This window comes from Arachis ipaensis, chromosome B1 (genome assembly GCF_059453495.1).
Source record: "Arachis ipaensis isolate K30076 ecotype BB chromosome B1, ASM5945349v1, whole genome shotgun sequence".
Lineage (NCBI taxonomy): Eukaryota > Viridiplantae > Streptophyta > Magnoliopsida > Fabales > Fabaceae > Arachis > Arachis ipaensis.
In genome coordinates, this window is record NC_142436.1 from 54,178,827 (window position 1) to 54,194,517 (window position 15,691).

The 15,691-nt window shown below is 37.5% G+C and overlaps 2 protein-coding genes across 2 annotated transcripts; one reads left to right on the forward strand and one right to left on the reverse strand.

Annotated features, from left to right (window-relative positions):
* Window positions 1-2,644: 2,644 nt before the first annotated feature.
* On the forward strand, window positions 2,645-6,672 carry LOC107630334 (hsp70-Hsp90 organizing protein 1). Its single transcript, XM_016333438.3, has 7 exons — window positions 2,645-3,801; window positions 4,717-5,005; window positions 5,173-5,258; window positions 5,354-5,577; window positions 5,669-5,735; window positions 6,198-6,257; window positions 6,355-6,672. The coding sequence occupies exons 1-7, from the start codon at window positions 2,884-2,886 to the stop codon at window positions 6,466-6,468; spliced, it is 1,758 nt and encodes a 585-aa protein (XP_016188924.1). The 5' UTR covers window positions 2,645-2,883; the 3' UTR covers window positions 6,469-6,672.
* Window positions 6,673-7,297: 625 nt separating this feature from the next.
* On the reverse strand, window positions 7,298-11,474 carry SCO1 (Translation elongation factor EFG/EF2 protein). The gene is made up of 4 exons (XM_016333426.3): window positions 10,824-11,474; window positions 8,835-10,249; window positions 7,932-8,444; window positions 7,298-7,811 (listed from the first exon to the last, which is right to left on the reverse strand). The coding sequence occupies exons 1-4, from the start codon at window positions 11,071-11,073 to the stop codon at window positions 7,644-7,646; spliced, it is 2,346 nt and encodes a 781-aa protein (XP_016188912.1). The 5' UTR covers window positions 11,074-11,474; the 3' UTR covers window positions 7,298-7,643.
* Between the last annotated feature and the right edge of the window lie 4,217 nt (window positions 11,475-15,691).

The window sequence follows — 15,691 nt, forward strand, 5'->3', positions numbered from 1 at the left end:
ATTCTTATAAAATTATTGATGAATTAGTCCTAAATTTTTTAAAAAATTAGCCGCTAAGAGTATATTTAATGCAAATCGAAAATTTTTAGAATAAAATTAAAAAAAAATAAAATTTAAGAATATTTTTAAAATTTTTAATAAATTTTAAGAATAAAAAATATATTTTATCCTTTTATAAAATTATCTCTTTGTAATCTTTCTTTTTTGGATGTTAATGGTTAAGTCCATTGTTCATAAACAAAAAATGATAACACGGACCTAAAATTGATAAAGTTCTCATGATTTAGAAAAAAAATCTTTGAAATCCTACTAAAACTTAGAGGTTTTCATGAGTATCAGGTACCTAATTATTCGTCCGAACCTGAACTGAACTAATTAAATTGGTTCTGAAACCAACGTGTAATTGGATACAATCCGAACCGAATTAATAACACTCTCTGGTAATTGGTCCATGTAATGGTTCTAGGGGTGCAAAATCCGAACTAATCTATAGACGCGAATCTTTATTAATTAAATTAAAAAATATAAAATTTAAAATATATAAATGCCTTTTACTGACTCTAACCAATAACCATAACCTAAACACATTGCAGTGGCAATCACCCATGGTATGAACCTTAGCAGAGCTTCCTCATCATCTCATCATTATTCACCCAACCAAATCAGCGGCAGCTTCGTCACGATAGCTTTCTCTTCGTCGGCGTCTCCTTCGATGTCTCCGTCAGTGTTATCTTCGTCAGTGTTGCCTCTATCAGCATCATCGTCTCCGTGACCTTTAACACTGTCTTCTCCATCATCTTCTCTGGTAGCGGTAGCGTCATCTTCTCCGTTAGGGTCATCTTCTTCGACAATGTCTTCGTCTTCGTTAGCGTTGTCCTCTCCAGCAGCGTGCTTCATTCGGTGTGCGTCAACGTCTATGGCATCATCTACGTCAACAACACCGTCACCTCCGTCTATGGTAGTCGTCTTCTCCAGTCAAGTAAGCGTTAATTTTTTGTTTATGTTATCTGTTAATTGTTTTATTCTCTGTTCAATTTTTGTTTAATTTTTATTCTTGTGGATAATTTTTTTTTCAATTTTTTTGGTCTGTTTAAATTCTAAATTCTTAGTCCTTTTTGATATTTTTTGTTCAATTTTTACTGTCTATTTTTTTGTTGAAATTCTGAATTCTTAGTTCTTGTTGATAATTTTTTTTTGCTCAATTTTTACTGTCTGTTATGAGTTCTTGTTTAATATTAAAATGTATAAAAATTCTGTGTAGTTAATGGTTCTGTTATGTGTTTTGCAGCTTCAAAAATTGGAAAAACTAATCCTGTCAGCGACGCTGTTGTTAGAAGCACTTTTTCTCCAAGTGCAGCCACTCTCACTGCCATTGATGATGGTATTTCTATGGAACATCGCAAAGTCCAAGTATAAACATTAGATATTGTAAAGTTGTCTAGACTTATCAACATTTAAGTTGTCTATACTCTATATATCATTTTGATAAGTCTAAACAATGATGAGTTATAGAGTTGGATACCTTGGATACTCTTATTGCACAAAATAAGATTATGTCTCAATAACTCATGGCACTCACTAAGCAAGTAGGAGGCATGCAAGTTTCTATAGTAAATACCTTAAGTTCATCCTATGACATGCATAGAGGAGCAAGTTATGGTGAAAACTGTTACACATTCAACCTTGAGCAACCTTCAGTGAAGCAAGTGAATTTCATAAACAACTAATCTAAACCACAACAAAATGACCCATTCTCAAAGACATATAATCTTAGATGGAGAAATCATTCAAATTTTAGGTGGAGCAATCAACAAAGCAAAGTCCAGAGAAGACCACTGAGGAGGGTAATTACACAAAAAATCTAAGATATTCATCGTGAGTGACGCCCAGCCTTCCACTTTCCCTTAGTGCCACTGACTAGCTACCGCCACATGCAAATCTCCTTCGGGAACGTGCGTTGCCGCACGCACGCAACGCCCTCCCTCCACCGTACGAACTCCTGTCGTGAACGCAGCAACATCCATTGCGAACGCAGCAACATCCATTGCGAACGCAGCAACCTCCATTGAAAACATCACTCGTCTGCCACTCCGTTGTGCGCCGTGCTCGCCGCAGTGCCGCCCATGAATTGCACACCAATCGCTATACATGGCGTTTTTCTTCTTCGTCGTCGTTGTCGTTTAGGTTTTAGATGATTCTTTTAACTAGTTTTAAATGTTTCTTTCTCCTAAGTTTCAGATGTGTTTTTTTTATGTTTTTAGATGTTTCTTTTTCTTTTTTTTAAGTTTTGGATTTTTTAATAGTTTTAAATGTTTCTTTTTTTAGTTTTCGATTTTTCTTTCAATATTTTTGAACGTATCATTTTGTTAGATTTTGAATTTTTAAAAATGATTTTGGATATTTTTTTTGTTAGATTTTAGATATTTTTTTATTATGTTTCAAATGTTTTTTTTTTTAGATTTTAGACATTCCTTTTACAATTATTTTTTTATATTTATATTTTTATTTAATTATATATATTTTTTAGGTTTTAGATATTTGTTATTTAATTTTAAATATTTTTCATAAAATTTACGTTTTCTTCCCAAAAAAAAAAAAAAAACCCCAATATTTTTCTACTAATTGTCTTCCTCCCGTATTCCCTAATTAGTTATCGTAAAAAAAAAATTTGTGAGCAAGAAAGATTAAGTAGTTCTGTTTTGCCAAAGTTGGCAAAGTAGCTGACTCCGCTGAATCCCAGCAGAACCTTCTAGAAAAAAACCCCACTTCACAGTCCCCTGCTTTTTCTACTCTTTCCGCATTCTTCTTCTTCTTCTTCTTCTTCTTCTTCTCAATCGATTCAACTCAACCACTTTCCATTAACCAAATTCCCGAGAATCTTCTATGGCCAACGAAGCCAAGGCTAAAGGAAACGCCGCCTTTTCTTCCGGCGACTACTCCGCCGCCGTCCGCCACTTCTCCGACGCCATTGCCCTCGCCCCAGACAACCACGTCCTCTACTCCAACCGATCCGCCGCCTACGCCTCCCTCCATGACTACTCCAATGCCTTGTCTGACGCCCAGAAAACCGTCGACCTCAAGCCAGACTGGCCCAAGGGCTACAGCCGCCTCGGGGCCGCCCACCTTGGCCTCGGCCACCACCACGACGCCGTTTCGGCTTACAGAAAAGGCCTCGAAATCGATCCCAACAATGACGCTTTGAAATCTGGCCTCGCCGATGCCCAGGCGGCGGCGGCGAGGGCCCGTCCTCCGACAGCCAATCCGTTCGGGGAGGCGTTCTCTGGGCCGGAAATGTGGGCTCGGCTTACCGCAGACCCAGGAACCCGGGCTTACCTTCAGCAACCGGATTTCGTGAAGATGATGCAGGATATTCAGAAGGACCCGAACAATTTGAATCTTTATCTGAAAGATCCGAGGGTAATGCAAGCCATTGGTGTTTTGCTCAATGTGAAGATCCAGACGCGGGATGATGGTGACGAAAATATGGCGGAAGCGGAGGCGACTCCTTCAGCTTCGTCTCAGCCGCCGCAGGCCCAGGCGCAGGAGAGGAAGCGAGCTGCTACTGCTGCAGAAGAGACTTCGAAATCGGCAGAGCCGGAGGTGGCAGATTTTACGGAGGAGGAGAAAGAGAAGAAGGAGAGGAAGAGTTTCGCTCAGAAGGAGAAGGAAGCTGGTAATGCTGCTTACAAGAAGAAGCAATTTGAGATCGCGATTGAACATTACTCGAAGGCTATGGAGTTGGATGATGAGGATATCTCATACCTCACAAACCGAGCGGCGGTTTACTTGGAGATGGCAAAGGTATCTTATTTGCATTGGACTTTTGGCTTATGGATTAATTGAGTTGAGTTCTTAATTTGGGGATTCCTAACTTGATGGGCATCAATTGTATAGTTTCTTGTGTTTTAGACTTAGTGCCATTTTAGTTGAATACTTGAATATGAACTTTCACTGCCCATTCATGGGAAGAGTGTAGGAATGTGGAAAATGCATAGCGTATGTTACTTGCATGTGGCTTCTTATGGATTAATTGAGCTGATTCTCATTTTAATCCTTGTTCCTAACTTGATGGGCAATTTCAATTGTGAATAGCTTTGCTTTCGATGGTTACAAGTTACAACACTTAGTAGTTGATGCTTTATGTATTGCTGTTTATGTTAGTGCTGTGTAGTTGAATATTATTCACTAGAAGCTTTAGAAAGTATAAGATGTGTTGAATGTAGAGTGTAAACTATTACATGGAGATCACAATCACACCTAATTACAGCATGTTTGAGCCTAAAACAATGTAGAGTTCAGCATGCTGGATTCAAGGCTTTACTACCCTTTTACAAATTATCAATAAGCACCCTTTTTATGATAATTTTCAATCCTCATACCAAAGGCATGGGGGATTTGGTGCTATATAGTGTTATACCCATGCTTAATTATGTACAAGATACTTTGGCTGTGAAATAATAAAACACCTCCATATTGTTGGACTGTCTATTAAAGGTTTGGTGATAGAAAAGGAAATAGGCTTGATGTATCCAGCCTACAGATATATTAATAGATCTCTGTTAATAAGGAAGGGTAATAATTGGGATTTGCAGAATTGCAGTTTTGTTTACTGTAGGACATAATGGCATTGTTTGTTCCTCATACCCAACCTGTCATAATAGAGAAGTACTTTTATTGTTATGCTTTTTCATTTTTTTAATTTTTTTTAAAACTCAGTATGAAGAATGTATTAAAGATTGTGACAAAGCTGTGGAAAGAGGAAGGGAGCTAAGATCAGACTTTAAGATGATAGCAAGAGCTTTGACAAGGAAAGGAACTGCATTGGCTAAAATAGCAAAATGCTCAAAGGATTTTGAACCTGCCATTGAGACTTTCCAAAAAGCACTTACAGAGCACCGCAACCCTGACACCCTGAAGAAACTGAATGATGCTGAAAAAGCTAAGAAAGAACTAGAACAACAAGAATATTTTGATCCGAAATTGGCCGATGAGGAGAGGGAAAAAGGTATTATCTCTTACAGTTTGCTATCTTGAGTTCTCCATGTCTTACAAATATGTTTGCCCTAAGGAAGATAATCCATAATTATGTATCCTGGTGATTTTATTGATTCTTCTTATTACTTGGTCAAAATATTAATTAGCCACTCATTTACTGGAAACACTGGCATGCAGGTAATGAATTCTTCAAGCAGCAAAAGTATCCCGAGGCTGTGAAGCATTATACGGAGGCCATAAAAAGGAATCCTAAAGATCCTAAGGTAAATAGTATGATACTCTTTGAATAAAATTGATAACCCATTTATTTAGAAGTGAACACAAATCCTAATCTGTTGGAATGCTCCATTTCACTCAGTCTTACAGTAACAGAGCTGCATGCTACACAAAACTGGGCGCAATGCCTGAAGGTTTGAAGGATGCGGAGAAGTGCATTGAGCTTGATCCAACATTCTCGAAGGGTTATAACAGGAAAGGTGCAGTACAATTTTTCATGAAGGAATATGAAAAAGCATTGGAAACATATAAGGAGGGATTGAAACATGACCCTAACAACCAGGAGTTGCTTGATGGTGTTAGAAGGTATGATACATCTATTACATAAGTTGAATATTTCTACTTTAGATGGAAATGAATAAGATGTGAATGCCTAATCATCTAATGTACATTTCAGATGTGTAGAACAAATTAATAAGGCTAGTCGTGGAGATTTAAGTCCTGAGGAGTTGAAGGAAAGACAGGTTAGCTGACTACTTCCTATGTACTATCATCCATTGAGAGTTCTTACATTACATAAATCATTTGAGTCATTCTTTTTTTTTCTTTGCTTCTGCTGCTTGGTGCTCTAATAGCAGTTAAAGATACTAAAATGGGGTTTTTTAATTTTTACTGTTTAATTTATTGGAAACTTAGGACCTATTTGATTTTGTGTTTTCATCTTTTGTTTTCATTTCCAGTACTTTCTCTTTAGTATTTTGTGAAACAAAAAGTGAAATCCAGAAATAATAGCAGCGAACAGGATTGTATTGTTTTCATTTTTTTCTCTTTAATAGTAAAAACAGAAAACATTGAAAATGAAAACAAAAAATTTTCTTCTAAAACCAAAAAAGCCCTTAAATTTTATAGTTTTACAATATACCATTCATTCTGGAATACCAGTAGATATAACTTACTCTAATGCATTTTTAATTCTGCTTTTACAGGCCAAGGCAATGCAGGACCCTGAGATTCAGAACATCCTTCAAGACCCTGTGATGAGACAGGTACGCTTCCCTGGTTATTGCGCTTATTATGTATATTGTCTTGTTTCATATGAATCAGCCGTGCCAATGTAATGTTTCTGTGTTGGAATGTATGTAGGTTTTGGTTGATTTCCAGGAAAATCCTAAAGCTGCACAGGAACATACGAAGAACCCTATGGTGATGAACAAGATCCAAAAGCTGATCAGTGCTGGAATTGTCCAGATGAGGTGAATTTGATTAAAGGTAGGAATGGAATGTACGCAGAGAAACAATTGACAATTGTATTTTCCAGGGCAACTCTAGTATTTATATAGATTGGATTTTGGTGGAAAGACCAAAATAACTATCAACGGACAATTTACTTGTGCAAAATTTTGAGTTACTACTCTCAACAATTGTATGGTTTGTTTTCAGTGAATTCATCCCAGCCACAAATCCTTCTTATTCCTTACTTGTTCGGTTTCTTCACATTAGTTGGGTGAAAATGTATTGATTTATAACAAGTTCATTATAGATGTGGACAAGCGTAGTTTGGTTTGCAATGAGAACCAAACTGAAGTGAGCATGGTTTTCTTGACATGGTTTGTTTAGAAGTTTTTGGTTTATCGCCTTGAAGTGGTTTACAACTTTCCTGAATCCGTTGGTAAATCTACTCAGAATCAGATAAAAGTTGTTGAATTGGTTCAAAGCAAGTGCTAAATTGGTGTATTAGATTATTTTCCGAGCCAATTATGACAACGCTGAACCTAAAGGTGTGAACCTATTAAGCTTGCCAGAAGTTTTGTTCGTCCTGTCATCCAACGAGCCCTGAACCTGCTATGATAATCCAACTTTGTCATCGCCAGATAAAATCTGATTATGAGCTTTTCACTTATCCGTCCTCATTAACACTTTATATGGGTGAAAACAAAACAACAAATCTCAGTAAATGATAATTGTCTGATTGATAACAAATCGCTATACTCCCTTTAAAAATGCACTCGTCCAACCAATACCGAATGATAGGTGCAAGCTAAGGTTCACTGGAGTTTCAAGAGATCATGGTGAATGGTTTGCCATATTTACTCAAAAAATATAGCATTAGAAAAAAATAAAGGATATGTAATAATTTCACGTCCTGAATTCTCGAGTTCTGTCACGAATCACGATTATCACGCCCCCAAAAATTGCTTTCAAACATCATCATACTCTCCCAGTAACAAATACAGTTCGCTCTCTACAACCTAAGAACAACAGTGTTGTTATCTTTCTTTCTGAAAATTTTCTGGCTAATCTTGTATTGGACAAAGAAAAAATTACAATTAAGAGAAGAAAAATTAAAAAGATAAGTAAACCCCAACTAGTGTGGACAATGAACATAAATTACATTAACAGAAAAATGTCCTTGTGAACAAGGGAAAGATGCACTAAGCGGCAACTTCTTGCTCCTTTGTGGCAAGTTGGTTCTGAATGTGCTGTGGCACCACGTCGAACATGGCTAATTGCATTGTGTAGGAAGCACGTCCCTTTGTCATTCCTCTGAGTGTGCTCACGTATTGAAACATCTCAGCAAGAGGAACCAGGGCATCCACAACCTGCAGTTGCCACCACCCAAGGACCAAATAAATGCATTAATCCACTGCCAATAAAGGAATCATTTTTCTTGTAAAATGAAACAGAATAACATGATATGTGAAGACTAAAGTTTGACACACCTTAAGGCCACCTGGTTTGTCACCAAAGCTGTTGATCTGACCTCTTCTTGAGTTGAGATCACCAATTACATCACCCAAATGTTCTTCAGGAGTAACAACTTCTACTTTCATTATAGGTTCAAGCATCCTTGGCCCGGCTTTCCTCATTCCTTCCCGGAAGGCTCCTCTTGCTGCAAGCTGGAATGCCAGCACACTTGAATCTACATCGTGGTAAGAACCATCCACAAGCACTGCACGTACATCAACAACAGGGAAGCCAGCAAGAACACCATTGCTCATGCACTCTTCCAATCCTTTGATGACCCCTGGAATGTACTCTTTCGGTACAGCACCTCCCTTTATTTCACTCTTGAATTCATATCCACTCCCTGGGTCCATGGGTTCAAACCGAACTGTGATATCTGCAAACTGACCCTGTCCACCTGACTGTTTCTTGTGTACATACTTTACTTCCGAGAGTTTGGAAATGCTTTCCCTGTAGTTCACTTGGGGAGCACCAACATTGGCTTCAACCTGCATTTAACAAAGAAAGTGGGGTAAGTTTCACGAAATGCATATCTTTTACTGTTGGATGGAGAAGATATACAGTTAAAATGGAGGTGGCAAAAAATTAATAGTATTATATACAATTTCTATTAGTAGAGAATTGTTCAAACTTAACATATGCCTGCTGCACAAAGGAGAAAGGAAGAGAAGAAAAAGGCAATAATGCCAAGGGAAAAATAGCAATGCTCAATTAGATCAGACACAGATTATTGTTAACCCAGAAGTCCTGTGTCAGAGACATAATTTTTCATGGAATTTCTCTCTTTAGTTCTCTTTATTCTCAAGTAATATAGATAAAATAACAATACAATCATGCCCATTAATTATAAAATATAAAATATGGAATAGAAATATAACCTTAAATTCTCTTTTGAGTCGATCAACAATGATTTCGAGATGTAATTCTCCCATTCCTTCAATTACTGTCTGGTTAATCTCTTCGTCCCTAGAGAAGTGGAAAGAAGGGTCTTCCTGTGCAAGTTTGATTAAACCAGCAGCCATCCTGTCAACATCGGCTTTAGTTTTGGGTTCAATTGCAACCTTTATAACAGGGTCGGGGAAGTCCATCCGCTCAAGCACAACCGGATTCTCCGGGTCAGACAACGTTTCACCTGTAATAGTATCTTTTAAACCTGCAAGAGCAATAATATCACCTGTCAAAGCTACTTTAACATCCTCTCTGCTGTTTGCATGCATTTCTAGAAGCCTGCCAATTCTCTCTTTTTTCCCCTTGTTTGCATTGAGTACATAAGAGCCCGCAGAAAGCTTTCCAGAATACACCCTGACGAACGTGAGGGATCCTACAAATGGATCACTCATGATCTTAAAAGCTAGTCCAGAAAATGGTTCATCGTCATCTGCTTTCCTATCTATTGTCACTTCAGGGTTTTCAGGATCACTGCCCTTCATTGGTGGCAAATCAATTGGTGAAGGTAGATAATCCACCACAGCATCAAGTAAAGGTTGGACCCCTTTGTTTTTGAAAGCTGAGCCACACATCACCGGCACAAAACTTGCTGCAATGGTTCCCTTCCTGATTAGTTTTTTTATAGTTTCTTCATCTGGTTCAACTCCTTCCAGGTAATTCTCCATAGCCTGATCATCCAGCTCAACTATGGTTTCTATCATCTGGGATCGGTAATCCTGAGCCAACTCTTGAAGATCTTCTGGAATATCTACATAGTCAAACTTGGCACCCAACTCTTCTCCGGACCAAACTATAGCTTTCATCCTTACCAGATCAACAACTCCCTTAAAGCTATCTTCTGAGCCAATTGGCAACTGAATTACAAGTGGTTTGGCACCTAAGTTTGTTACAATCATGTCTCTTGTTCGGAAGAAATTGGCTCCAAGACGATCCATCTTATTTACAAAACAAATTCGTGGGACCCCATATTTATCAGCCTGCCTCCACACCGTTTCTGATTGTGGTTCCACACCAGCAACACTGTCAAACAAGCATATAGCTCCATCCAACACCCTAAGGGCACGCTCCACTTCTAAGGTGAAGTCAACATGACCAGGAGTGTCAATAATGTTGATCCGATGCTTATTCCAGAATGTGGTGGTTGCAGCAGAAGTAATAGTAATCCCTCTTTCTTGTTCCTGTTCCATCCAGTCCATTGTAGCTGTTCCCTCGTGCACCTCTCCAATCTTGTAGTTTCTCCCAGTGTAGTAGAGAATTCGTTCAGTCGTGGTTGTCTTGCCAGCATCAATGTGAGCCATGATACCAATATTGCGATAATCCCTTAACGGAACAGCACGCTTTGTCTCTGAAAAGAGAAAAACGGATCATATAAAAATGTGCGAAAGCAAAGCACTTGATAGTCTCATAGGATAAGGTAGCATAATAGGAAACATTAAAACCAACAACCATATTTTTAGCCATATCATTAGAACAATCATAAGAACCAACCATGTCCAATTCGAATGCTAAGTGTGAATAATGAAATGTTCTTTCCTCCTAATACAACTTCAAACACTATCCTGCCAGTCCCAACCAAACTATGGCAACCCATTTCAAGTATGTAGACAAATTTTCAAAATGATTACAAAAAATTGAACTAAACCAAACCAAACCACACCACATCACACAATTTGTTCAACAAGGGGTATGTTCGAAGAAAGTTTCCTCTTTTATTTTTTTTCATTTCAAGAGCCAAATTCATGATATGTAATAAAGAGACTAACGCTATTCATATGCGATATGAAAGGAGAGAAAAAGAGATTATGTGAACTGAAATAGAATGACAAAGAATCTCTTATCATTCACTCCAGTAACGTCAATTCTCAAAGAATTTACGAAATTCAGAAAACAGGGAAGGAGGAAGAAGAGAGAGGTAATACCATCAGCGGACATAGCCAAAACTGACAAGTTTCTTGGAGTCTTGTGGTGCAAATGGTAGAGCTTTGAAGAACTTATTCTGATTCTGGAACTCCCAAAGAAGTGAGAGAGAGAAGATGAAGTAGCTGAAGCGTTATAGGGTTTTGGTCGAGCACCCATGTACCGAACCGGACTTAACATGGCCGGTCTCCTCTGCGACCCATTCAGATTGCAGAGAGACGAAGTTGCCATCCTCACCGACTCCGCTGCCATAATTGCTCTTCTTCCTCCTCTCCTCAACCTCTTCTTCTGTGTTTAAGATAACACACAGCACAGTGAGAAGCACCCTGGCCTCAAGTTTTCAGTAAGGAGCAACGAGTGAGAACCTCACCCAAATGCTACACTTTTTTTTCCCTTTCTGATAATAATTTGCTTCTATTTATATTATTCATTTATTTTATTTTATTTTATTTTTGTTGATTAAACTGGGCCATAAATAATAATAAAAGAATGTAATGGTTAATGGATTAATCACCTGCAGTTTGGAAATAAAAAGAGCAATTATCTTGCAATAGTTTGAGCTTGTTGATAGTGATTTTACATGGTTGGGGAGAACAGGCAACGTGGATCACAGTTAGCCGCCCTTTCCGGCAAGGGCTGCAATTTGGAATTTCAGGTTCATATTTGAAACTTGTGTACTACTTACGGATCAGAAAAATAAAATTAATAATCTTCTTTTTCTTTTTCTGTAACAATGAATTTGTCAAAGTAAGGAAATTTTTTATTTAAATTAAATAAAGATAATAATTACGAAAATAAATAAATGGTGAGATAATTACAAAAATGAATAAATGGTGAGGTAATTACGAAAATACATTCTGAGACGCATCTCGGATGTTGTGATACCGTGCTGTGATAGGGTGACGGTGAGTCACATCTTAGATGCACCCAGGATATGTATAAGCACTTATTCGGATACTAAGTATTCGAGATGTGCTCAAAAGGTGATGGGGTCTCAACACCCGAGATAAGAGTAATTGTCATAGATGGGGGCTCAACATCCGAAATATGATCGCATGCGTATATAAGTCACAACATTCGGAAATTACGTGCATTACAACCATTTTTTCCACTTTAGTGACCTTCTAGACGCGTGAATTCGAGTTCCTTCAGAAAATATGGCCACCCGACAATATGTCTACGAAGGAGATATCCACAGAGTGAATGCTACTTGGCACGTAGCTGAAACTTTAGACTTTGAGGTTAGTGGTTTAACGTTTTTTTTATTATTAGTGAATAATAAGTTTAGAAGTTTAGTCTTTAGTAACTTAGTTAATAAAGTAGGTATAGTGAGTTGACAAAGTTAGAAGATCTACATTGGTTTCTTTGGCATACCTAGAATCGTTGTATATTTTGTATAATTGATTGTAATTACTTAAGTTAAATAAATAAAATAGGTACCTAATTGTGAGTTAAGTTAAATAAATAAAATAAGTAACTCCCATTTAACCTGTTAGTCCAATAAATAAGTATCTGTTACATTTAATATAAATGCTATATAGGTGGATTATAAGTTTTAGTAATGTTTAGCAACAATTAATGGTTTAGATGTAATTAATATGCGCTAGTAAATGTGTTGAAAATTGCAGAAACTACGGTTACTGTTGCCATGCCGTGTGACATTGGGTCTCCCGTCGCCGGCTATCCTATTTCCCTATATAAGGAGGCTAGATTTGGATATACAGTAGAGTTGAGAAATTTTATGTTTGACAATTAATTGATCTCTGAATTTGTCAAGCAGTGGAGGCCCGAGACCTACACGTTCTATCTTTCATGGGGTGAGGCCAGCATTACGCTCCAGGATGTTGCCTACCACATTGATTTGTGCACTTCTATGAATGGAATGTTAATGTGTAGTGACTTAAATATCTCCCAAGAATTTGGAGTATTGCTTTTTCTTGTTCTCCTCCTAGAGCCTTTGAGAGTATGGGATTCTTAGTTTGTATTTTGACACCTCTGCCTTTCCTATTAATTTTTCTTGAGAAAATTGAAGCTGGGGTGCAGGGACATATACCTCTTGATGGGTGGTCACCTCCTTTTCTTCTTCACATGACTTGTCTTCCTCAGACTGCTTGTTATTACTTGTTACTTTATTATCCACCATCTTTCTACTTCTCAAAGTAATAGTTTTGCACTCTTTTCTTGGATTTGAAACTATGTTTGGGAAAGCCATTTGTGGGCCTCTCAGCGATTTACTTGGCCAGTTGACCAACTTGAACTTCTAAATTTTAGATGGAGGCTTTAGTTTTATGCATGAAATTTTGAGTGGTTTGAACAAAATGGAGGTGTACTGGGAGAGTTTTTCTAGGACAATTTCAACAGGGGAAGGTTTTTGAGGAATTTGGGATGGTTGTGAGGATTGGTAATGAGGGTTGAAGTTATTTTGGTGAGGGTTATTGTTAAAGTTGTTTTGTCTTTGCCCTTGATTACCCCATTTAAAGTTGGCGTGATTTCTCCATCCTGGATAGTAAGTTTTAGAGAAAGGATCATTTTGAGGTGGCCTTAAAGAGTTTTCCATGTAATTCTCTTATTCAGAGGATTGGCCAAAATCATAACCTTCACCTTGAGTGACTTCTCCACCCATGTCATAGGAGATATCTTGTGTGTTCACTGCTGAGACTTGCATGTTTCCTAGATGTTGAGTAATGACATTAATTTGTTGGGACATGACTTTGTTCTGTGTTAGAAGAGTATCCAGTGCATCCAACTTCATCACTCCAAGGTGGAGGAATATAAACACTGATTGTTGGCTACTATCTCTATCAACTCTAAGACTTCATCAGTAGTCTTCTTCATATGTAGAGATCTTCCAGGTGAGTTATCCAATGAGTGCCTTAAAGTCGAGGTAATCCCATCATAAAAGATTCGGAGTTGCACCCAGTCTGAGAACATATCTGGAGGACACTTTCTCAGCATCTACTTGTACCTTTTCCAAGCTTCATAAAGAGGCTCTCTATCTAGTTGTCTAAAGGTCTGAATGTCCATTCTCACCTTTGTCAACCTTTGAGGTGGGAAGAATTTGGTTAAGAACTTTCTGACCAAATCATTTTAGGTTGCTATACTTTTCTTGGATTGTGTTTCAAGCCATTGCTTGACCCGGTCCCTCACAGCAAATGAGAACAACAACAACCGATAAACATTAATAGGGACTCCATTAGTCTTTACTGCATCACAGATTTGCAGGAAACTAATGATGAACAAATTGGAGTCTTTTTAAGGACTTCCATTAAATTGACAGTTTTGTTGGACAAACACGGTAAGTTGAGACTTCAACTCAAAGTTGTTGGTTTTCACAGTAAGTGTGACAATGCTACTTCCACAACTCCCAGGATCGAGAGTAGTGAAAGACCCAAGAGTCCTCCTAGGTTGGGGGATATTAAGATTGTTGTTGACATTGTTTGCCATATTGCTCTCTAATTCTTCTTCAATATCTTCTTCAATTCTCTAGTCCCTAACTTTCATTCTTTGTCGCCAAAGAGTCCTTTCAAATTCAAAGTCGTATAGAAGAGGTTCTTCTTCTTGATTGTCCTGCATACACACACAATCAACAAGAGGAAAAATTGGAATTTCCTACGTCACAGTGAAGGAAATTCCCAATGAGGTAAATAGCTAAAAATAAATAAAAAGAAAAAAAGAGTCTAATTTAGGTAATCAATTAATTGGTAGTTGTTAATCACAGATAATCCCCAGCAACGGCGCCAAAAACTTGATGCGGATTTTATAAAACCACAAACGATGACAAGTGTATCGAGTCGTACCAAGTAATACAACGAGAGTGGGTTATCATTCCCACGAGGATTAACGAACTAAACAAACAATAGTCAGTTAATTATTCTAGTCAGACAATCAGAAAATAGAGTTTCAATGTAAATTTGCACAAAAACACAGAATAAAACAAAAGTAAGTCATAAATAATTCAGAAAGTAATATGATTCAAAAGAGTTAAGGTTTCAGAGATATTAAGGCTTTCAGAAATGCTTTTCACTCTTCACCTTGATTATGCAAAGATGTATCTATGGCAAATAATAAATAATCAAACTCTAATTCCTTGATAATTCAATTTCTCTAATCCTAATAAATTATCATTTCCTTGATTAATTGATCGTGATAAGAGGTTAAGAACACTCATTAATTTAAAAACCATACAATCATCAAGAACTAAACTTGGTTGATTCGATGTCACTTATCAAGTCCAAATTCAAAACCTAAGAATAAAGAGGAGTCTTCAAGCTTAATTCAAATAATTAACTTTTCCAAGATATTAAGAGAATTTAAGTTAGATTAGAATTGTTTTCCAACACATTCAAATCCTTTAGATGAAGAACAAAAACTCTTTCTTAAGAAAACATCAATGCATTATTCAAAGGTAGAAAAGCTATAACATTAGTCCATTAGAATAAACAAATCTCCTAACCTTAACCGAGAAGAATAATTACTCATGCTAAAGCTTCAAAATAAAAAACCCAGAATGAAAATTGGCCAAAAGGTCTTGAAGCAAGTTTTCAGGATTCCTTATATACTAAACCTAAAAACAAAACCTAAGAAATAAATGCAAACTTCATTAAAAAAAAAATCAAATCTTCCGCAATTAATGTTCAATTCTTCTAGTGATTCAGGTCCATGACTTGATGATTCAATCCTTGACTTGGTGATTCAATGTGGGCTTGAGGAGAGCCTTCTTTGAGTATTGTGATCTTGGGCCTTAGGGCGTGTGGCACGCCCCATTATTGGGGTGTTGCACACCACCGATTTCGGCACCCCTAGAGCCTCTTTCCTAGCGTGTGGCACGCCCATAGTTTGGTGTGTTGCATGCAAATTTTTTTGTTCCCCT

Bases quoted from the DNA above. Each gene is read 5' to 3' on its own strand.
- SCO1 (XM_016333426.3), bottom strand. From the start codon at position 11,073: ATGGCAGCGGAGTCGGTGAGGATGGCAACTTCGTCTCTCTGCAATCTG. The intron at 10,250-10,823 runs GTATTACCTCTC...TTCTCTTTTCAG, and splicing joins TTTGGCTATGTCCGCTGATG to AGACAAAGCGTGCTGTTCCG. The intron at 7,812-7,931 runs GTGTGTCAAACT...TGGCAACTGCAG, and splicing joins ACAAACCAGGTGGCCTTAAG to GTTGTGGATGCCCTGGTTCC.
- LOC107630334 (XM_016333438.3), top strand. From the start codon at position 2,884: ATGGCCAACGAAGCCAAGGCTAAAGGAAACGCCGCCTTTTCTTCCGGC. The intron at 5,259-5,353 runs GTAAATAGTATG...CATTTCACTCAG, and splicing joins GGAATCCTAAAGATCCTAAG to TCTTACAGTAACAGAGCTGC. The intron at 5,578-5,668 runs GTATGATACATC...TGTACATTTCAG, and splicing joins TTGCTTGATGGTGTTAGAAG to ATGTGTAGAACAAATTAATA.